Here is an 18,792-nt window from a genome sequence, read left to right on the forward strand (position 1 = left end):
GAGGGCTGACATGGGACTTGGTAACTCAGAACCACTGAACCGTGTCAGCTGGAAAGGACCCCCCACGACCTGCTGTCCAGTGCCCTGCTCAAAGCAGCACCAGCCAGGGCTGCTCACAAGCACCATGCCTGACACTTCCAATCAACATAAAAAAACAGTGAAGTCCTGGTGCCAGTGTCACCAAAGTGTAAAAACGCGTGCTTGCAGAAGCTCTCCCAACGCTCAACTTCATGCATGTGGGACAGTGGCTTTGAAGGCACTTGATGCTGATGATTATCACTGAGGCCATGCACTTGTTTGCAACATTTCCGTATTGCAGCTTCATCCCCCTGACTCTTCCATGCTCTCACAACTCCCCATCAGAACTGAGGCAGCTGTCACCTTTTTTCAACAGCACTCTCTCTTTCCTTATCCTAGCGGACCTGAATTTTGCCTGGTCCCTTTATCTTCAGGTAGGAAAAGGCATTATTTCAGAATGTTGTCAGGAGGCCATGCTTTGGTTATTCACCAGAACTGTAACCCAATAACGACAGTACGTGTATTTCCACGCCAGTGCCCAATGGGTGTCATGATAAAACTCCATCAGAGTACCAGCCAAACTCTGCCAGCCAGCCACGGTAGTTCAAAACAGAACGGGAAAGAAATGGTAAAGGAGCATAGTGAAGAAACACCCAGCAGCAACAGAAAAGTGTTTAGGACAAGCGGACCCCATAACCAAATCAGATTCTGTTATTTTGAGATCTGTGAGGGCAATAATTCATTTGCCTGCTTAATAGAAAGCAGTCAGGCCTTTAAACAGCAAGCAACGTATGAAAACTTGACATATCTCAACAAGGAGGATTTCATAGATTGCCAAGGTCTTCACTGCTAAGAGATTTAAAAATAAGCAACAGCCATTAAACATAAGCCTACCCTTTTCTGGCAGCCAGTGCAAAGGACACATGATGAATAACATGATCCTGTCATCAAATGTGTTTGTTCATTTTTCAAACAGCAGAAAAAACCTTGCAGGAAAAAAGTGCAGTACCCAAAGGCTAAGAGAAGTGTACTGTAAGGTGGAATGCATAAGGGCGATGACTTACCACGGAATAAGGGCACAAACTTAACTGCAGAACCTACAAATCTTTCAAAACTACATATGTAGGATGCATGTCTAAGCTATGCTAAATTTCTTCATTGCTAAGCTCACTAATTTCAACAGAATTCCTCAGGAAAATGGGGCCTAAAAGAAATAAATATCTGTCTTCTCCATGTCTACATGCAATTACAGCTTCCATTTTACCAGGTTAAGAACAGAGTAGCTGTGACACAATTAAGTGTTAATGTCAATTGCCCACTTTTCTAGGATGGTCTGAACTTGCAAGATCCATGAAATCAGATTATTCAGTTACACAGCAGGTGGAAAAGATAGAAGATAGGAATGAAAAACTATTCTGGGACGAAACACTGGTTTCCAAAGAACAAACATGTTGCAGATGCTTATGCAGTATCAAGAACATCATCTGAATTACCTACTTTTTAAATTTCTTCCTGTACTGTGACTGGATGTACTGATTAAAACTTTGCTTTTGATAAAAGGAAACCTTCCAGACAGGTATCCCATGCTTGCCAACGTTATCACAGAGTCTGTGTCCTTCAGCATCTGTAGGATGCTGAACGTGCAAGCACGTGTCCAGATGTGCTGCACATTTATTCAGGTAGTGTTTGTGTGCATATACAGGGACACAGGCTTTTGTGTGTGTTAGGGGGAAATGTCCCACATAATCTGCTCTGCACTAGGGATTTAATGACTGACTAAAATTTAGGTGATTTTTTTTTTTTTTTTTCAGAGGTGCAGAAGCAATCAGGAGCCATCTTTTGTTCAAGAATTATAAAACTGACACTTGGCTGGACTCATGGCAAATGATCTCCGCATGCTGATAATGAACTCAGGATCAGTGCTACTTTATGGTGTATCAACAGAACAGCAACTGGAGTTCCTTCTACATCCATGCGCGACCCCCATGTCCGAATGATAATTACTCACAGTTTACCTCTAACACAAGAAGCATACTTATGCTTGTCAAAAATTACTAATGAAGGGGTGTCGTCCTCCCCCTGAAGAACCTGTTTAGTATAGGTGTGAGGTTTTTCTCACTCCGCACTTTGCTAGAAGTAACAAACTAGAAGCTCCAGAAGTGTTTTAAAGTTACTTAAAGTCCCAGAAGAACTACAGGCTCCTAACCAGACCTAACTCTCACCGACTCAACATGCAACTCAGTCTGTCTTACTTTATTCAGTATTACTCCAACCAGTGCCATCTATTGGGAAAACTAACTAAAATTCAAATATTATTTGATTACAAAGAACATGTAACTCTTTGTGTATTGGCAAATTTAGTCTTGCAGTGACTAATAAAAAAATACAGAAAAAGAGAATGCGAATCCACGGTTAAATTCCAAAGTACAGAGCAGCGCGGCTGAGCAGCATGCAGCCAATTCAGGACAGAAAACCTGCTACTGACACCACCAACCACAAAAGACAAAAAGCATTTTTGATCAATTCAGCACCCGCTTCTAGCCAGGAAGAAAAGGATAAAACAAGGATTCATCTGAGAGAGAAATGGAAGATTTTTCAAAATTTAGATAGGTTTAGGGTTGTAAATACTGTAAAGCTGACTACCTTAGGAAATACATCAGTCTGGACACTTTGAAAACAAAGTTAACAAAGTTTACATCCCGCAAGAAGTAGATTCACAACAAGTAAGGACTTTATTTAGTAAAATCCTTCAATCATAAGGATTCTGAAGTATAATGACTGAGAAGGAGATGATGGTAATTCATTGTTCTCTAACAGCCAGCCACCTTGTCCTTATCTCAACCCTTGAGCCCTTTGCATCGTATTTTCTCCCCGTTTCTCTTTGAGGAGGGGGAGTGAGAAAGCGGTTGTGGTGGAGCTCGGCTGCCCACCCGAGTAAAGCCACCACAGCAGCCAAGCAGACTGCAGAACTACTGGACTTATGTAAATTCCCAAAACTGCATCTTTTTTTCCACATGCTTTTTTCCTGGATTTTCACTTTGATTTCTGTAACAAATGAGGCAGAAACAACATCCTCAAGCATGCAGTGAACTGTGCCCCAGTTCCCTGCTTGCTGACATTCACTTCCTAAGACTCCCCGGTTTTCCTTGTATGACCTAACCAAAACCCATAAACATTTTTAGAGGAGTGGGGTGAGGGAGGTCCTGTAGAAAAGGGTTATTTTCAACAACTGTATCTATTTATCTCATAGAAATTATTTTTGTGATTTCTCACCATATGCAGGGTTTTATGGCTCACTGGTCCCCAAGGGAAAAAAAAAAAACAGATAAAGAATCCCCAAATTTTGTGAAAATGTGTATGTTACCACTTGACCTCCCGCTAAAATTTTTTTACCAGTTTTCCCAAACACTCAGATCTGGTATCGAAACATGCAATGCATACCGTATGTCAGAGGATATTATCCTTGTTTTGGGTATCAGTTAAAGGATTTAATCTTTGATTCTGTTGGATAAACGATAAAGGATACTCGCAGAGAACAATCTGTACTGGCAGGAGGATGGACTAGATGACCTGCGAGGTCTTTTCACTCCTTAACTGCAATTGCTCTACAATCAAAGCCAGGCAGTATCTGAGAATAAGAAGTTTGAATAATTTTATTCACCTTTGCCTTCAACAAGTAGGTCTGCTTTCTGCTGAGCTAGTTTTCTTTACGATTAGCTCACTAACTGGCCAGGTTTACTAAGCCTGAATCCTGACTGAAAGGAAGGACGACTTGGCTGACCCGTACATGACGGTCTTTTTTAGAACAACAGGAGCACTGCACAGCTCGTGGTGGGAGGAGAGATGCAAGCTGATTCTTTCTTTTGGAAACTCATACGGCTTGCCTCACATTTTAGGAGCCTGATCTAACAATACGCATTTTGTCGGCATCATGTAATGAATGTTTGAAGACAAGAAAGCTAGACGGCCCCGATTTATTCCTTTTCTTTGATTAAACCATACTTGTGAGATGCAGAACAAAGAGAGGGTATGGCAGAATGAAGAGCCAGTGGCGCTCTTGAAGAGATGCAAAATCTTCCTCCAGTGATTATCTGCTTTTCTGATTTCTCACTTGCTCAAGAAAAAAAAAAGACAAATATAACTTCTCTAGACTAGGAGATGCAAAACTTACTACAAGAAGCCCTTACAATCCAGGGATTTTTAAAAATACCTAATTTAACCACACAAGTTAAATAGCCTACTTATAAACTATTTAAAGTTCGAATTCTGTATCATTTCACGAAATGTCTGTTTATTGTAGTACCTATAGAATGAAATACTATATATTTTTTTCTCCTCTTACACAGAAATTATTCCTGAAGTTTCACGCTAACCTGACCCTTTAGGAATGACACAGGGGTGTCATTCTACACCCAAATGTAGTTGCTCAGTGCCATTTCGGATGGTTTTGAGCTCTCCACTTGGCCTCCAGCTGCTGGACCCGGGTGAAGCAAGTTTCCAGCAGGTCCTGCAGCACATCTGCCAGCACTCTGCAGGTGCCACGAGTGCCCCATGACACCCGAAAGGTCAGCAGGCATTGATTTCCCAGCACTTGGACGGCAGTCTCTTCGCTTTTAACTCTGAACGTCTAGAGGTATGCGGGGCGAGGAACAATAAAGCCACAGTAATTTCCAAGCAGCTCTCATAAGCTTTCCATCACCAGGATGACTTTGCTGTTGCTTAGAAGTAAAAGAGATTTCACAGAAACAGAAGGAAGCAATGGGCTTTAAAAGGTAAATACGGGCAAACTAAAACCATGTGTTACTTCAGCTGTGTGGGGAAAGTAACGCCGAATGTTTTAAGAGGCAAAGAAAAAAAGCTTTGCACTACTGGAGGAGACTCTGGAAGCTGACATCCGGATTCCCAGTGCTGCCACCGACTTTTCCTGCGCTTGAGCGTGTCCCTAACCCCTTGGGAGCCATCTGCCTCACGCTTGTCATCTTGTCTCTTCTGGTGGAATAAAGGGCTTATTAGCCTGGGCTCAGCAGTCGCATGGACTTTGGCCGAGAGCAGGCGTGCGCCTTGCCAAGTCACGGGGTGGGCGCAGGGGGCCTGCATCTGCCCAGAGACATCCACGGGCCGGGGCTCACCAGGAACGGGCTCCATCCTCTGCACGGAGGGAGAACCCTGAGCCCCAAGGCCAACCCTGCACGGTGCCAGGGCCGAAACATGGTGGGGGCACACAGCTCTGCCCCTGGTGCCCGCCGGCCCCTCCTGTGCCAGCAGCCCTGCTTGTCGCCCAAACGCGGGCGGAGATTACTCCGATACGTGTGTTTTCAGCAAAACAAATTAATTAGTAGCACGTGCTCTTTTTCTATTTCGTCTCACACAAGGAGGGGGGGAGAGAGGGGGAATTATTTATGAAAAGTTGCATCCGAAATTAATTTAATTTCATTCATACGCCGGTAGTATAAATAGCGCTGTTATGGATTGTGCTATAGTGAAAATAATATTTGCGTTAAGAATTATCTTCATTAAAGCAGCTAATCTAAGTGGGGAAAAAAATAGACAAAATTCCTAGCACACAGGCCTCGGAAAAGCTTATCCCTTTTGCCCAGAAAACCTGACCCCATCAGTCGGTCTCATGAAAGATATTGCTTCTTCCCACTTCTTCCTTCGTCGCCTCTTTGATATCCTTTGACTATTGTGGCAACAACATTATTGCAAATTACTATTATTATAAAATTATGTGATTTATACTTTTTTCTTTAATAACATTTCAGAATTCATTCAGTATACTTGTTTAAGTGGTGAATGCTATTTAGAAGGGGATAAATACTGATTTACATTTCTAAGTGTCTTTTAACATAGAGAAGACACTGTCAATGTGAAAATCTGTGGGGAGTGGGAGATGGTTTGGAGGATGGAGGGAATAATCATGTCACATTTAAGCCTGTATGATCTGTTTCCATAGAAAAAGGTTAGAGATCAACAAATTCTCAGTTTAGTTCAGTAATAAATGAAGGTTGGCTAGGGTATTAAATTTCTGGGGGAAGCATTAGCCAATATGTACAGCAGCAGCCTCTGGTGGTCTAAGAAAAAATGGTAGTATCTATAAGTAAGGATAGAAATATGTTTTTTAAAAGGATGTATGTACATATTTAGCTATTTGACTCAATTCTGCATTCAACACATTAAAAAACAGATGCTTTTAAAACGATCTGCTGGCAATATGCTTGTTAAAATCTGAACAGCAAGAGTATTAAAATTCATATGCATACATTAACATGTTATATAAAAGTAAAATGCTTTTGTTTAATCATTCTATAAAGTATTATAAGTCAATGCTGATTATCAAGAAGTTTTCTCCTTGGTTTGTGCTGCTAAAAAAGAAACCAAATTTGTAAGATTTTTACTGAATTGATGACATTTTCTGTCTTCACTTGTGAATTCACTTGGCAGATGTTTTCAAGAACAAAAAATTCTGTCTTATTACAAAACATATTAAGCAGGTTTTTCTGCCATAATGTTTGACATGATGTTTACTGCCCAGACCGAATCAGTCCCTTTAACAAGCTATAACATATGCCAGAAAGTACATTATTTCTTAGTTAAGAAAAGTTACAGCATGAAACAATAAGTGCTTTGATCTTTCAAGCACTATGCTTAATGCACTACATACTTTGATAGTCATTTTTATTTATATTCGTTTTGTATAAAAATACAGTGCAAATTGAGATTTTGTATTTTAAGACTCTGCTTTTACATATTCTTGAATATCCTGTCCATTTGCATTTTCCTACGAAAAAAATAAAAATAAAATACTTATAGAAATTTACAATGGAGGAATTCTATTTTTGCACATTTTGGACAATCTAACTGCACGAGTTGGACCATGATCCAGACAGCTCTAATTTCATCACATGGCATTTCCTCGTCAAACCACAACAGATCTTAGTGACCCTATGCGAACATAACATAAGGATATTTATTCCTATTGCCTAACAGTCTGAAACGATGTCCCCAGCGCATTTGACACAAACAAATCTTCCTTCAACGTTAGATGCAGTCAATGCCTTCGCTGTATCTCAATGAATGCATTTACCACAGCCACTGAGAAGAAATTTTTGATCTTTGTACCCATTTGCCCTGCTTGGCAAAGGCAATCTGAGGCTTACTCTGTTTTTTGATTTTTGTTTTCAAAATTCTTTGCTGATACTACTACCAGTACATATATCATCCTTAAATATCCTGTGGATTGACAATATGATTTTTTCTTTTTCATTTTTTTCAGGAGCACAGTGAGTCAAAGGTATTGCATACCACAGAACAAGTAAAATCCTAGCTAAATTGCTCTTTCTGGTTGTTCCAAAGACCGTGCCCCTCACCAGCCCGTGGTTAAGGTGAGGCAGGCAGCGACCCCAGGGTGCAAGCAAAGGGTGCTCCCTGTGTCACACACAACTCAAGCAGGGGAGGCAAGAAATACATCACGAGCAAGGCATTGCACCATTTTGTCTGCACCATGCTATGCCTGGAGAGAGTATCAACTGTGTCTTTGGCTAGAAAAACACACCAGAGCACGTTTTATTCACAGCTCCTCTTGCAACCACCTGTCTAAGTTTTTACAGACTTAGCAGTTCCACCCAACAGAGTAAATGGTACCCTATCGGCGGTCCAGTTCTGTTTCAGAAACCAATAGGCAAGTAAATTGCAGTAATTTATCCTGCCATACACTGAAGCAGGGATATTTTTCATTCTGTTTCAAAAAATCTCTCTATATTAGGGATTATTAAAGAAAAGAAAAGCAAAAAATTCTTTCAGAATAAAACACTGATTGCATTAGAAAGCCCCATTTCATTTATTTCACCCACAAAAGGAGACTCTTTCACTAAAACTTATACTACTTCTTTCCTAGGTTTGAAGAAAATTGAATAAAGGGAATGTCAACAGTCATATCTGAGGCACAGAGCCACGCAAAAAAAGAAAATGATATGGAGTCATGCATTTTATGTTTCGGGGGTCAAACCTCCCGAAGCCAAATTTCATGCCTCATCAAGCAAAAGAGCCATGAGAAGGTGGAACTGCTAAAAAGGTATCAAAAAAAGGTTTACTCTCAACAAGAGGACACTGGACCAGCATGCTGATTAAATGCATTTCTGGACAATACAGCAATGTCCACCGGCCCCTGATGCACCTTGACACAAGCCTCCTTGCCCCTCTTAAGAAACAGGGTCTGACCGGCAGGAAGAATGGCTTATCCCACAAAAAGAAGCAGATAGACAAAAAAAAAAAACACCACACACACACACAAAAACCAAAATACCACAGTGCTCTGTTGGTGGCTCTGAATATATATATACGCATCCTTTTGTTTCGCATACTCAGTAGTGAGATATTCCTCAAGAGCCACAGTAATATTTATGGTATTAGTGATTCTTACATCCAGGTTACAAAACCTTTTAACCAGACAGTACAGCTGCATTTCTCCTACAAACATTTTGATGTTAAACCACAATTAACAGGAACAACTTAAAATTTAAGATGATTCTGACATCCCTTTTGCTGACTTTTTCTCTATTTCACACCAGAAAGGCACCCGCGCTTTTACTGATTTAAGTACACTGTGGCTTTTCTGCCATGTTTTACCACTGAATGAAAACACTAACTTTCATAATAAAGGCTTTGGAAATTGCATGACTCAGTCTCGAATGTATAATGCATAGTATGTATATGAAGCAGAATGTGTCAAAGTGCAAATAATATTGTTTGTGCCCCCTGCAGAATTAGAAATCCTCGGGTAGCACTGTTATAACGATCCCATGCTGGTAGCATTACAAAGTGCAAAGGTTCACTGAGTAAGAAAAGAGCAGGGGACAGAGTTTCCTCATTACACCATTCTCGAACTATTCTAGCTTAAATATTTATTAAGATATTAATAACTCTCCTCCTTTATCTGCCTTCAGAAGTTCAGCTGAAACACAATGGATGGCTGCTCATATGAAAACAATACATTATAGGGTAAATCTGCTACCACACAAGATGAACACCGGTATTTTCCACAATACATTATTAATTCAGCAGGTAATATGTTAAAAAACTATCAGGCAATAACTATTGCCTCCCCAGTATAAGACAATGTAATACAATAAATGCATGCATGACGTGTGAAGCTAATGTGTTGCCTAAACTGCATTAAAAAGTGTTTCTTGTGTACACCTCTATTTATAAAATCATTTTTACAAAGTCTTCCTTAAATCATTCCCTTTCTTGATAGCACCACTGAGTTCCTCTGGGGTTTATTTGAAGTTCCCCTTTGAAATTAGAAAGGACTGTTTTGTAACTCTTCTAAAACTTCACATTCAGCAAGTGACAAAAAATATCAATAGAATAAAGACACAGGAACTCTGTATGAACTCTTCAATGCAGTAATGTGTTTGTTTTTAAAAAAAGCACGCTATTTATTAGCTAATATGGACATTAAACATATTGATACATCAGTAAAGAAGGACAAAAAAAAAGTAAAAGAAACTTACTCTAATATATATCTGCATTGTTTCTTTTTCTTTTTGTGGATTTCGATACTTCTCGTAGAAGTCACGTCGCTTCTTTGTTTCCTTCTGGATTTTATCTTTTCTTTCCCTCTTTTCTGCAGGTTCATCTGAGCTATCAGAAGACAGCTGTACTTGGGCTTTTGTCTTCTCCACTTCAATATAGTTCTCATTGGGATTCAGTACTATTACTCCATAGCCTTCCTGGTTTAGAAGAGACAAAAAAAAAAGAAAAGAAAGAAATATGAAAAGGGAGATTTAATACTTGAAAATGCTTTGCATTTACTTTAATGCTCTTAAAAACTTATATATTTATTTCAGCAAGTTCACACAACATAATTTTTAGAATAGCATTTTGAGAATATTCTGTTTGTTTCATTTCTGTCATTAAAGGGATATTGATGTGTGAGTATGTGTCTGTGCATGCACTTATGCATATACACATCCCTTAGCGTCAGAAAAGTTGCCTGTTTTACCTCTAAAATAATTTAATATGTTGTTTTATTCATAAGCACGGTATACGACTTTTTCAGAAAACAGTATTAGAACTAAAAGCAAAATATTGTTTTAAGAACTCTATATAACGATGAATAAAAAGCTTTAAACCCAGCCAATAAAAACCTTTAGAATAGAAAGGATGGAGGGATTTCATATATATATTAGAGAGAGCATGTGAAAATTATTCAGAGCAGTTTAAAATAGTAAAACCTTTTGTCTAGCTGACAAGCATACCATGCAGAAGCCAATAGCGGCAGTAACAATGAATCAATACCAAAACTGATTCAGTGGTATTGCTTACAAGTCAACTCTTTTACTGTGGGGATGACTTTTAAGCACGTCTTTAAATCTGCTCTAAAACTTCATTGGGATTATGTCCCGTATTCAACAAACCCAGAGAAAATTTGTGACCTGGAGGATGCTTTTGAGCATACCAGCTGCATTTTTGTGCCTCAGAAAATGAGCTGGTTGAAAAATACATGAATTTATGAATGAGAAATAAATCTTGAATAAATCAGCCAATCATTTTATTATGATTTTTAAATGATGGTAAATCATACAAGAATTGTAATATTTGTGAAAGATAATCGCAAATGCAGGGAGAAAAAGGGAAGCACGTGCATTTAACAGATGAGTCCTTAAAGTTACCATGGGCTCCCAATGAAAATCAAGCTGTCCTTTAAAAGTAAATTTTAATAAAGACTCACTTTTTGAGAATGTCTATACTAATTATCCGACTAAACAGCTTTATTCCAGCTTTTCATTTAATGCTTAATTTTGCACTTAGGCTGGGCAGGAAGATCAAAGACGTCCACATACCTAGCTTCACCAGAATAAACCAAATCTACACCAACAAAAGGTACTTTATTTGGACTTGCTTTATTCTAATCTGTAGAGCTATTCAAAAATCTTGTAACGCATTGTGGTCACTGTCAGGTAGACAGATTGTCACTCGGTGATTTTCTACAGTTGGACACACTCGACTAGTTATCAAAATCACATTTGAAGGAAGTTCCTACCCCTCTTCCTTGTGCTGCACAACTTTTCACGCCCTTCTCAAATTTCTGCCATAGCTTCTCCTCCCACCAAAACTAAGCTAAAGGACACTGTTGCACTCTGCTAAACAGGGTGAAATAGAGGCATTCAGTACACTGTCTCTGGTGTAAGGAACGTGCTCAAAAAAGGTCACCGTAGGCCAAAGAGAAAATTGCCTCCTCACTAGATTCGGTACCATGAGTAAGTGGTCTCCTGTCATGTTTCTTCCCTGCCCTCTCCGCCGAGTGAATTGAACTTAGGTAAATATAAATAAATAAATAGCCAAATAAATAAATGGAGGGGGAGGAGGAGGGGCAGAGAAAGACGGGAAACAAAGGAAGGCCTGGTTTAAAAGCTACCCACGCCTCTGCCGCTCATATCAGCACACGATGCCGCCCGCGCTCACTGCTGGCGAGGCCGATACAATTCCTGCTCATGAAATCCAAAGCCCCGGACCCATTGCCGAGGAGAAATACCACTTCGGCAGGTATACGTGCTGCTAAACTGCGCAGCTCGGATGAAAATCATAAATTTTGGGCCCTCTGGCAGTGGAGCGAGGACCAAGTTGTTGCCGCACTTGGCACGAAGCACTGTGGTGGTGGCCTCAGCTGCTGCTCCCTTTGTTGCTCGTCTTCTTGACCTGTTCATCCTGAGCACAGACGTCCTGCCTATCGATTCTTTTTGCCTTCTATACAATGCCAAATGCAAAATTCATGTATTTATTATAGGTTTACGAGTGTTACAGGAATCTGAAGCTCTGTGTCCACTTTTCGCTGACCACAAAACAGACACATAAATCATCAAAGAAGTAGAATTTGTCTAAGTTATTGATTATGTAACTGAAAATTACATGACTCATTTGTCCAATTTTATAAGGACACAATGTCAATTTTTCACACAGACATCAACAGATGAAATATGATTCCATTTTTAAATTCACTATTTCATAAATCAATTAGAGGATTTTTACCAATTATATTTTAAGCAGCATAACATGTCTCCCTCTACATTTATTTTTTTTCTGAGATAGCATGCCTTTTCTGTCAGTACGATTAAAGTAATTAAGTAATAACTGAGTTTTTTTTTTTTTCTCTCGATTGTGGGAAAAAATATCATACCAATTGTTAAGAATTTCTCCTAGGAAAATAATTTCCTTTCAGATTACTTTGCTTACAATGTGTTTTCTTTTCCCTTGTCTTCTGCCTCCTAAATTACAAGACATTAACAATGGCACCAGGAAGATTTGATAGCCACATGTATAAAGATGACTAGTAAAACTGTGCCTGATTCCAAATTCTCTCGTTCAGCCTTACCCTAAACATTTTCTATTGACAATGAATACTTAACTTTAAATAACATCTGTGTAAACAATATGCCTTTTAAGTCCCATTAATTTATTTAAAATGCACTCACACAGGCGGAGCTGCACCATTAAATTTCAGTATAATCAGAAAATAAAAAAAGATGGGCCTCTTCACTGACTCAGAGGGGTTGTGCAAAGTGCAAGTCGATGCAAACCTGAACACGCAAAACCACTAATATTTAAAAACAGGCCCTTAGGAAACTCTAATAACAGGCATGATACACGTTTGGTGTGACTGTTTAGAAAAGACAAAATCACATTCATTAAAACTTTTAAATGAGTTTGCAAATATATACCTCACGATGTCATTAAGAATATGCATTTCTGTTATGATGAGCTTACAACATTATTAAAATGTAGCGAGTATCATCATTCAGACAAGTTTTAAAACTTGGTGATGTTTTCAGTGTAAGTAACAGTGGAGTCAATTTTTCTACGTATCGAGCGCACACAGAAAGATAAACCACTGTGAAAAGTGCAGTTTTTTCACAGTAAAAAGGTAAACTTTCTAACAATAACAGAAAAACCTCCATAAATCTTTACTTAATTAAACCAAGCTAAGCCCGGTGCTCTACCATGTATCTGAGAGAATACAGATGCCACAGAGAAGTCAAAGTTTGCCTGCATCACCCATTAGTGTATCTGTGATGAGAAGTAATAATCAGGATAGACACTGATAAATACAAGTTGCAGCCTCTAACCTACTAGCTCAGGGGATACAATTACAGTTTCTCTTTCAGACGAGAATACTCTATTAGCAGCTATTTCCTGGAATTCACTTCATGATAAGTCAGCAGTAAAACATCTTTAACAACTACTATCAACCTCCAAGTAACTACTTCTGGAGGCAGGGGACTGTGTGCAAGCTTTCAGGTTAGTAAATACAAATGTACATAATTGTTGTCTGTCTTGTGACTGAACCAGCAACGTATGACGAAAACTGGCTGAAAAAAATCAAGTGTTGGGAAGAAAAAAAAATCTCAGTTACAATACCTTTACTATAAAGCCAGAGCAATGTAGAAGGGCCTTTTTCACCCTAATACACAAGCCAGAATTGCAAAGGTACAGTCTCTTACTGGAAGTTTAAGCAAGTTGTTTGAAACATCAAAATTAGTGTATCTGGCAGTAAAACTGAGATTAAAAAAAAAAAGTAAAAGAACTCCAAAATATTCAAAATATTTGAGGTAAATTCTAAATCTTTTGAAATCTCTTCTGCCTAGCCAAATGAATAATGAGCTGAAAGGACTCGGCTCTGCATATTAATCCACCAGGATGGGATACCATATGTGACCAGAGAGGTCAGGGCTGGAGAGGAATCTTTTGACCTGTGTAACTATCTTTTTGGACTGCAAGCGGGGGTCTGAAAGAGATCATTTTCTTAAGGCTTATCATCCTGATTTTTCAAGTTCAGATTTCTGTGTAGATTGTTTGCAACAAGCTCAGAGCTAATTCCCAAGGGAAATGTAACTCCAAGTGCTCGGCTCTTAAACCTTCCCGTGGTTAAAATGGACACAGCAACGTCCATTCATCTTTCTGAAAGATGTATGTTCCGTTTATTTCCCATCTTTTTTCATGGGAAGGGTACATATATGTCACTGTTGCAACATCGTAGGTGCAACAGTGGGATGAGGTCATGACAACCAATCCGAAGTCACTAGTGAAGCGTTAAAGTAAACATAGCTGTTGGAGATGCAGCTCAGCTTGAAAAATGCCCCCTCCATTATTTGAGCAATTTTCTCAAGACGTGACCTGAGACTGAAACGCCTGAAATGTCAGTTGACTCCGCTTTCTGTTTCCACCCAATGTACATTTTGGCAACTGCACCCTGCCAGTACTTTGCAATATTTTCACCCCAGCTACACCTCAGCGCTTGGCGCGCTGAATTCCAGTGCTGTGTCCAAGTGTGTAAAAATGCCGTGTTACTGCCAAACACACATTGTCCCACTAAGTTCCCAACTTAAAATAGCTCATCAAGTTAGGCAGGAAAAGAAAACATGCCACAAAAAGTTTTTAGAGGACCACCTGTTGTCTATTATTTTTACATAGCACTTACTCATAAATCATAACACAGGGTAATTAATCAAGCTGTCAAAGAGAAGGTCAAAGGTTATGTGGGGGAGTCAGAAGGTCATGCATGGGCTGATAGAGGTCAGGGTCACACCGCATTCCTCATTATCAAGTTGGGATGAGAGACGGCCCAAGCAAACAAAAGTGAAAGCAGATGGAGAAGTGAGTGGATAAAAAAAAAAAAAAAAAAAAAAAAAGAAGAAAACTTCACAAACAAAAAGAAAAGTGAAAGAAGAATGTCAGTTGCCTTCAAACAAGGAGGAGAATAGAGCAGAAATACATTGAGATGTTCTCAAAAGGTCTCACACAATACAAAGAAACTACAGTTTGATTATTCAAATACATTTAATATAACTTTCCATCTGATCTTTTTGCAAATAGTAAGCAACACTACAAACCAGGCGCAGTAGTTTTGGTTCCATTTCACATCTGAAGTCAATACTTTTGAGGTGAATTAGACAAAAGAACCCTATTGCTGTGATGAATTCTGATGGATATATAAAAATGCTTTTAAATGCTGAAGTTTATTCCTGTTTATGGCTACAACCAACAGAGTTTCAATAAAAACTTATAACCTGTTTGAATGATGTATTAAGAACTATACTTTCATATACACAAATACTCAAAAACACAAAGCATCATAAAAGTCCCTCTGGATGACACAACCGTTATAAAATATTCTATCATTACACTGACCTGAATTAGATGCAGAATACTGTGCAAAATTAGCTGTCACCCTTTCCTCAAAATCTTTGTTAATCTCATTTTGAATGTTTGCAGCTTTATCAACACATGCATCAATGTCAGCTCCTTGGTTACTGAACCGCTGTACTTGGAAGAAGATATAATTAAAATGTTTTGGCACAGAAAAGGTGAAATTGTATCTTCCCCTGTTCCCTGAGGAGTCTGTAAAACATGTAGGATATATTGACAAACACACACCCTTGTCTAGAGCCCTGACATCCCAGGTCACCCAACTGCTATTTATTTCAAAACATTCACTTTACACTTACCCAAACTGTCACCTGCTGTGTTACTAACTTTTAATGGATATTAGAGCTATAAAAACAATAAACTCTTCATTTCCTTTCTGTTACTGCCTTCTAATTCCTCACTGCATTTGGTCTGCATGCGGAACTGGATTCATCTCATTTCACGATATATAGGAACTTGGTGCTGGGAAGTACAAAACAGGCCATTAAGTGTGTTTTCCTTTGCTATTTATTAATTTGGTGCTAGTGCAGCTATCCTAAACAAACCAATGTTCTAGGCTAAAAAAAACCCAACACAACAAAACACACAAAACACCACCACAAAACAGATAAGCTGCTACTGCATTTTGAGTTTACTGTTGGAAAGTTTTGAAAAGAACTAGTGTTTTACGCCTATCTATAATTAGCAACCTAGATATGTCTATGTTAAGATTTGCAGTCATGTTTCATGGTGTTTGTTCCGAAGGCCAAAACTAAGAAAACACATCTGTGTATTACAAAAGTTTTGCTCCCTTACTTGTGTACTGTATCCTTGATAGGGAACTCCTGTGCCTTTGTAAGCCCTGACTTAATTGAGATTTTCAGTAGAAGATTGTTTCTCATCATAAGTGAAATGCAAGAAACCTAAAAAATGCTGTCGCATTAACTTAATTATGTGAATTAATAGAAAAGAATTAGGTTCACATTCAAAGGCTTCTTCAAACATTCTTTAATAAGCCTCAGCCACAACACCTCTCCCTAACGTGAGATTCAGGCTATCTAGAGAAATCACGGGAGGCTGAATGGAAGTGAATTCACCCCAACCACCCAGGCGGAGTAGGACTGCAAATAATCCTCCCATAATAACTGTCCAGGCTGCAATAATAGTCTCTGCTCTTCTTCACTAACTGCGCACAGCTTTGGGGACCATACAAGCCATGAAAGAATGAATTCACCAGTTACCCCCAAGGCCTGGCATCTTTAAATGATACCTATTGGACCCCTTTCTGTAATTAGCGCCTGCATTCTCCTCTCATAAAACTATTGTACTTCCTTTCCCTCCAAAAATTGCAGGAGCTTCAGTGTGGTACCAGATACCATATAGGAAACTCATGCCTCTTTTACTTTTTTTTGTTAAGATTTTGATTATAAGGTCATTCAGGTTTACACAAAACTTTACTTTTTAATGAAACATACCAGAAACACAATTGTTATCAAACACTTCATAAAACCCACAAAAGTAATACTTAACTATTAATTCTAATTTACAGATAGGCAAACCAAGGAGAATAAAAGTTACTCTCTGAAACTCTTGCTCAAATGAGGTGCAGAGATGAAGCTGGATTGCGGGATTTTTTAATGTTTCTATGGCGTTTCTCAGCATCCCATTAGCTGACAGCAAAAGTTCTCAGCTGCAAATTCATTTTCCAATCCACTTTGCCTCCTCCCTGAAAATGTCACAGTATGTCTTAATTATTCTCTTTTGTATTTCATAATGAATATAACTCCAAATAGGTTTTAAGTTTGTACTTTTATGTAGCACAACATGAAAAAATAATTTTATTCTAAAATATACGTAATTTCCCTCTCATTTCCAATTGTGCAAAATATTTTTGTAAACATTCTCATTCTGTGAGCTGTTCTGCAGACATTTCAATGAGCTCAGAGATTTGTCTAGATTTGTAACATCTTTAGCTTGCACAAAGGTAACCCAAGTAGCCAAGATCTTCTACTTTACCTTTCACCTGCAAGAAATTATACATATGAAACCACTACTGCAAAAAAAAAAAGATTAAATATAAATCTCTTTGAAGGTCTGTACTTCAGCTTTTTGTTCTGTACTGCAGAGGGAAAAAGCATCACCCAGTAAGTGTTTTCTGTAAAATCTTGAAGTTATCCAAGTCTCACAAGGCACCACCCATTAAGCGCTGAGGGTTGTTTGTGACCACAGTCTAAAAATCTTCTATCTGAATGACAGAAAATTCAGCTGGTTTTAGTATGTGCATGCATTCAGCCACTTCCCTGACAAAATAACCACTTGTAATCTAAAACTAAAGCTTCTGGTTTGCACCTATCTTCAACAAACAGGTGCAATTCAGTACATTGATGCTCCTTCCTTCCCACAGTGACCTATGTCAGAAGACCTTCTTATACTTCTTCTGCTAAATAATTTAATTACTTATGAGTTATGGTTTCTTTGTAACCTTTTAAATGACTAACTCATTAAGATGCAAAAATATGCAAAACATGATGTCACTGGGTCAAACAGCTGTGTTGGTAAAATTATGGCTGTGAAAGTCCCTAAGAACATGAAAATATTAATAATTTATATTGCTCATTATATGGCAAAAAACTCTTTAAACAGATTTAGAGACAGATTAATTTTATAATCACAAAACGCTACACTACCTCACGGTAACAAATCTTTTTACCATCTGTGACCCTATTGTATATGCAAAATATAGCTTAAGAATCTTTTTGTTAATATGTTTTAAATTACAAATATTGATGAAAAATGCCTTGTGAAAATCTAATACGGATGTACAGAATTGTGGTTTTAAAAAATATCCCTCTTTGTTATGGATTTTATGATCACTTAAGTTTTCCTGAATAGACAGCACATAGCAAGAACACATAGGTATTTCTTAAATGTCAGCAAGTCTTTACTGCAAATACTTTGCAAATTAGTATCACATGCAGCCTGGCCTTCAAGGCTATTGAACCCAGAAGTTTTTTGGAATTCATGAAGCAACAGACAAGTATCGCTGAAAATATGTAAACAAAGTATTATCACATCCAAAGTTTAAAATGTCTCATGTCAGTGCTACACAGACTCCTAAAGCTAAAATGAAAGGACAGTGAAACCTCCATTCCTGGGATTCTCAACTGATTGTGTCTTTAGACACACAAGAGGTTTCAAGTTGCAATAAACAAGATTTCTGAAGCTGCTAGCTCCAAGTTCTACTTTTTTTTTTCTTTTTTCTTTTTTTTTTTTTTTTTTTTTTTTTCTGTTGTAAGGCGTTGTCCTAAGGGCTACCACAGAACTTTTCTCTGGGACTAATATAATGTAGTGGCACAGTGCATTAATAACTATGTCTCTGGAAAAAAAAAAAAAAAAAAAAAAAAGGCCAAAAAAAAGCATTCCACTGAAAATAACCCAAACCCTGTCACGGTATTTATTTACTTTTACACACAGAAAGTTTTTTTTTTTTTTTTTTTTTTTTTCCCAACCTCCTTTTTCTTTTTAAATTGCTGTAAAATACATAACCTAGCAGACCACTGTACACTCAGAGTTTTGATGTTTAAATGAGTC

The 18,792-nt window shown here is 38.3% G+C and overlaps 1 protein-coding gene across 5 annotated transcripts in view; it reads right to left on the bottom strand.

Moving 5' to 3' along the window:
- ARB2A (ARB2 cotranscriptional regulator A) overlaps window positions 1-18,792 on the bottom strand; it is a 250,954-nt gene that overhangs the window by 117,921 nt on the left and 114,241 nt on the right. For all 5 annotated transcript variants that reach the window (XM_068666428.1, XM_068666427.1, XM_068666431.1 and 2 more), the window contains one exon: window positions 9,531-9,749. In XM_068666428.1, coding sequence (XP_068522529.1) covers window positions 9,531-9,749 — 219 coding nt within the window. The remainder of the gene's footprint in view (window positions 1-9,530; window positions 9,750-18,792) is intronic.

This window comes from Anas acuta, chromosome Z (genome assembly GCF_963932015.1).
Source record: "Anas acuta chromosome Z, bAnaAcu1.1, whole genome shotgun sequence".
In the NCBI taxonomy this organism is placed as follows: domain Eukaryota; kingdom Metazoa; phylum Chordata; class Aves; order Anseriformes; family Anatidae; genus Anas; species Anas acuta.